The sequence below is a fragment of the Trachurus trachurus genome, assembly GCF_905171665.1.
Source record: "Trachurus trachurus genome assembly, chromosome: 8".
In the NCBI taxonomy this organism is placed as follows: Eukaryota; Metazoa; Chordata; class Actinopteri; order Carangiformes; family Carangidae; genus Trachurus; species Trachurus trachurus.
This window is the reverse complement of record NC_139905.1, coordinates 20940070-20944338: the sequence shown is the minus strand read 5'-3', so window position 1 is coordinate 20944338 and position 4269 is coordinate 20940070. Positions and strand designations below refer to the sequence as shown.

Here is a 4269-nt window from a genome sequence, read left to right as displayed (position 1 = left end):
CGGGAGGATAAATATATGCTAGTTTTTTCGGTTTGCTAATTGTTGAACTACATAGCCCCTAAAACTCACGTCAATTTTGCATTTACTCTTTCCACATCCAGTCAAACCGCTCAAAGTCAAACTCAAAGTCCACTTACTGTGATGCTGAAGCCATGTTGACCATATTTCGTGGTTTTGCTCAGTAGATGGGTCATGCAATTTGACGAATAACAAAAGTAAACAGAGGACCACTTAGTTTTTTCCCTCCAAAACACACCTGTGACATCATTGTACGCTGCGCAGAAGTCGCACAGGTGAGGATAATTTTGGCGCCGGGTGAACTGCAACCGGCCGCACAACGGCGTGTTTGAATCAGCGTCACCATCTCGTGGACATCGGTGTAAGTTCAGCAGGTCTTTGGCGCGTCCGTTCGGTTTGAACCCGGCGAGCTGCCGTAGGGAGGATCAAGCGTCGCCCCAGCAACGGATGGGGCTTGGCTAAATAAGTAGCAGAAGGAAGCTAAATTCGTCGTAAAGGAAAAGGCTCGTTTATTTTTTATGTTTACTAACAGGAGCTGTTATGGCCACTAGCAACCCGTCAGTGTTTCTTCTCACGGTGAACGGTCAAATCGAGGGAGCTAATGTGAGTGTTATCCTGTAGTTAGCCCTAGCCTAGCAACTCATTCTTATTTAGCATCAGCAGCACTGTTAGCATCTGTTTATTATCCGTATTAGTGCTTCATTCATTACACACCTACACGAAGTTAATGCTTTGTTTTTGTGTTGTATTTCAGTTTCCAGAGTATGACAGCCTATATTGCAAATACTGTTTTGTCTACGGACACGACTGGGCTCCCACTTCGGTGAGTACGTTAGCTCTTGGGATGTCTTGAAGGATGTTTCTTTTTACGAGTGTGTCATATTATTGATGCACCATACTCAAAGATCACTTCAAGACATGTTTAAAAGCTTTCCGTCTAAATCTGGTGCCCTGAATGTCAAGCACTGCGTATGGGTTTGCATGTAGAAGCTTGTGTATGTAGAAGCAATTCCCACAATCATAAATGTATTTATAAAACAAATAACATAAATTAAATTGTATAAGTTAGAGTTGGAACAATTAGTGTATTTGTTGTCTGTACAGTAACCCCCGATGGTAATTGAATAATTGCTGAAGTCAAATTTCTCCTCAAATGAAACTATTGGATGTTATGTCACTGTAAATTGAATACTGTTTTGGTATATTGGTTAGGTACTATTTTCTCACATGGCCAAATAACACATCCATTTATTAATAATAATAATAATAACAATAATAATAATAATAATAATAATAATAATAATAATAATAATAATAATAAATACATATAATGAATTGATTGTTTAACAACGGAAATAGGTGGTGTTGATCCAGTTCATAATTATAGTGAATGTATTCAGGATGCAATAACGTTGCTGCTTCTGTTCTTTAAGGAAGACCACGTTCATTAAACCTCATGTCAAAAACCATTCATTATTTCCAAAGAAAATATTAATGTTTCATAATAGCCACAAAAGAATGCATAGGGGAGTTCAACTTGTGTCTTGTTATCATATTTATTGAAAATCTCTCTGTGTGTGTCTTTTTTCTGTCTAGGGGTTGGAGGAAGGCATCACTCAAATAACCTGTAAAGGCAGTCTGTCTTCACACAAATTAATATGGAACTTTCCACTGGAAACAACATTCAAGAGTACAAATCCATCTGGATGTAAGCATTACTCACACATAGTTGGTAGCTGTTGTCACTGAGGGGGATTTCAGGGGGGGGAACTGGGTTCCTAAAGAATTTATATCCTATATTTTAATAAGTATGAGTAACACTGAGTATTCAGTTGTGATTTTCTCTTCATTTTTCAGGGCCTCAGCTTGTGGTAAGTGTGTATGGTCCAGATGTGTTCGGCAACGATGTGGTTCGGGGTTACGGAGCAACACACATCCCCTTCACACCCGGACAGTCAGTACAACCTCCTTAGTTCGTAGTTCCTCTTCTTTCTAATAAATTGTGGTAGTGTTGGTGCTTAAATTTTGGGTAACTAGGTCACTTCTCTTCCCGTTCGATCTAATCGAATTGTTCTTGTCTATTTTTTGTTGTTTTTTTATTCCCAGACATACACGAACAATCCCCATGTTTGTTCCAGAGCCCACATGGAGACTTCAGAAATTCACAAGGTGAGATGTGTGAACAGTCATGTGTTTAGTTTTGTCTCCCAGCAGCTGTAACGCAGTGACTGATAAATTGTTCCTGCTGGGTGAAACAGCCAATCTCCGAGTGTTATCAAATATTTACTGCTCCTCTGTCGCGAGTCCCACTGAGGCTCAAGTCTTAGGGCTGTACTGTGAGAATACTCCACATCAGTCTGTCTTGTTTCCCAGCTGTTATCACTGCATGGAAAGACATTGCTATTCACAAGGTATTTACTTTTTTTTCAACTCCCAACAACACAGTAGGCTATTAAAGATGCACTGATGCACATCTGGACCTTTGCAACAGCAACAATGCTCAGCAGATTGTTTTTCCCACTTGATAAGAGAAAGTGTGACAAGTGTAAAGAGGTGGTGCTCGATTTTGCTCATGCACTCTAAACTAGTTTTACTTTACATGTATGTTTATGTGTCTCTTGCTGCATAATAGAGACAGGGTGATATTGGATAGCAAGTGCAGAACATGTACTGATGAGTTGAATCAGTTTTAGCTACATGAAAAGAAAATCACCAGAGATGGATACTGGAAAACAACGCATGACTTAAAGGAAAAAAGTCTAAAATTCCTGAATCCATACAATATATACGGTATATTTGCAGTTGACTTGAAGGTGTTATGCCTCTCTGTAGTTCCTAACCTGGTTTCTCCTCTCTTGTCTAGCTGGCTGTTGGGACGACGGCCTGAGTACACAGACCCGAAAGTAGTGGCCCAGGGTGAAGGCAGAGAAGGTTTGTTGTACATTTGTGTCTGTATTTAATCCATTTAAAAAAAGAATAAGTAGGTACTTGGTAGGTTACATTTAAAGGTGTTCAGAAAAGAAAATTGATTTGATCCCTCTATGGGTCTTAAAATTAGTGTAATCACTCATCTATCAGACGATGTAGCCCAAACTTTGTGCAAAATTTTATCTGAGTAAATCCGGGGTGAAAGTGGGGTAGTTTTTTTTCTTTTGCACTGGAAAATGCAGGCGCGTGAATTATGCGTCATACTGCTCATGATTCATCAGCCAGTGATATCAGGATCCGTCAATCAAACGTCTGAGAAAAACCAGGAGCAAACAGTTAGCTACGTTAGCTAAACACACTCACGTACACACACTGAGCTGGACAACATCCAATCAAATTCCTTCGAAACACTGTGTCCCGCCCGCCCGGTCCTGCCCCAAACATTGAATATCCCACCCGCCCAATCAAATTAGTTTTCCTTACTCGTGCGGAAACTCGTGGAAGGCGGTGGGACAAACGGCCATTTCTGAACACTTTTAAGCTTTTCGTGATTTTGTCTATGTTCATATTATATTCAATTTCCATTTAATTAATTTAGTATGTTTTCATGTTAAAAACTCTTTTAGGATTGTTATTGAATTTTTTGCTTTGTGTATCCTGTACCATTTCCATTTCCAGTGACGCGGGTTCGTTCCCAGGGCTTCGTCACCGTCTCCTTTCACATCATGACTAAAGACATGAAGAAGCTGGGCTACGACACGGGGCCATCGAGCCCCACGAACACACGCTCTGCCACATCTGGCTGGTCGACAGAAGAGCAACCATACAACATGCAATAACAGAGACTTTTGTTTCTCTCTTGAGACACAACTTGCAGCTGTTTTTTTTTTCTTCCCCATCAAGATGTTTGGTCGACACCAAATAGAGAGCACAGCATGGTGCCACAGTCACTTCTGAAACAAGGTGACAACACCAGGCGTTACTCATTAACTGAAACACACATGCACAGTTTACTCTTTTTTTGTAAGTAAAAGGTGTAGAAATGAAATTTTATAGATTAGATGCATTCAAATTTAAGCCATTTTAAATAAGTTTGCGTGATATTTTTTACTTTTTTAAATAAATGGGTACTTTTTCACATTTAAATGTTTTGATTGTGTCCTTTTTTGAAGCATACATCATTGAGGTGCACTGAGGATTTGCAGGTGAAGCCTGTTGATTATGTTTGGACATTAGGGTTAAAAAAAAAAAATACAAGGAGACAGACACTGGAGTTACAGAGCTGAAGTGATACACATTTTATTTTGAACCATTGCAGCTACA

At 39.6% G+C, this 4269-nt stretch overlaps 1 protein-coding gene across 1 annotated transcript; it reads left to right on the top strand.

Annotated features, from left to right (window-relative positions):
• The first annotated feature begins 468 nt into the window (after positions 1-468).
• On the top strand, positions 469-3923 carry b9d1 (B9 protein domain 1). Its single transcript, XM_083977068.1, has 7 exons — positions 469-621; positions 773-841; positions 1615-1726; positions 1876-1972; positions 2125-2187; positions 2882-2949; positions 3625-3923. The coding sequence occupies exons 1-7, from the start codon at positions 559-561 to the stop codon at positions 3783-3785; spliced, it is 633 nt and encodes a 210-aa protein (XP_083833194.1). The 5' UTR covers positions 469-558; the 3' UTR covers positions 3786-3923.
• The last annotated feature ends 346 nt before the right edge of the window (positions 3924-4269 follow it).

Excerpts from the sequence above, each read along its gene's own strand:
- b9d1 (XM_083977068.1), top strand. The coding sequence starts at position 559 with ATGGCCACTAGCAACCCGTCAGTGTTTCTTCTCACGGTGAACGGTCAA. Across the intron at positions 2,188-2,881 it reads AGACTTCAGAAATTCACAAG|CTGGCTGTTGGGACGACGGC; the intron begins GTGAGATGTGTG and ends TCTCTTGTCTAG. Across the intron at positions 2,950-3,624 it reads CCAGGGTGAAGGCAGAGAAG|TGACGCGGGTTCGTTCCCAG; the intron begins GTTTGTTGTACA and ends TTCCATTTCCAG.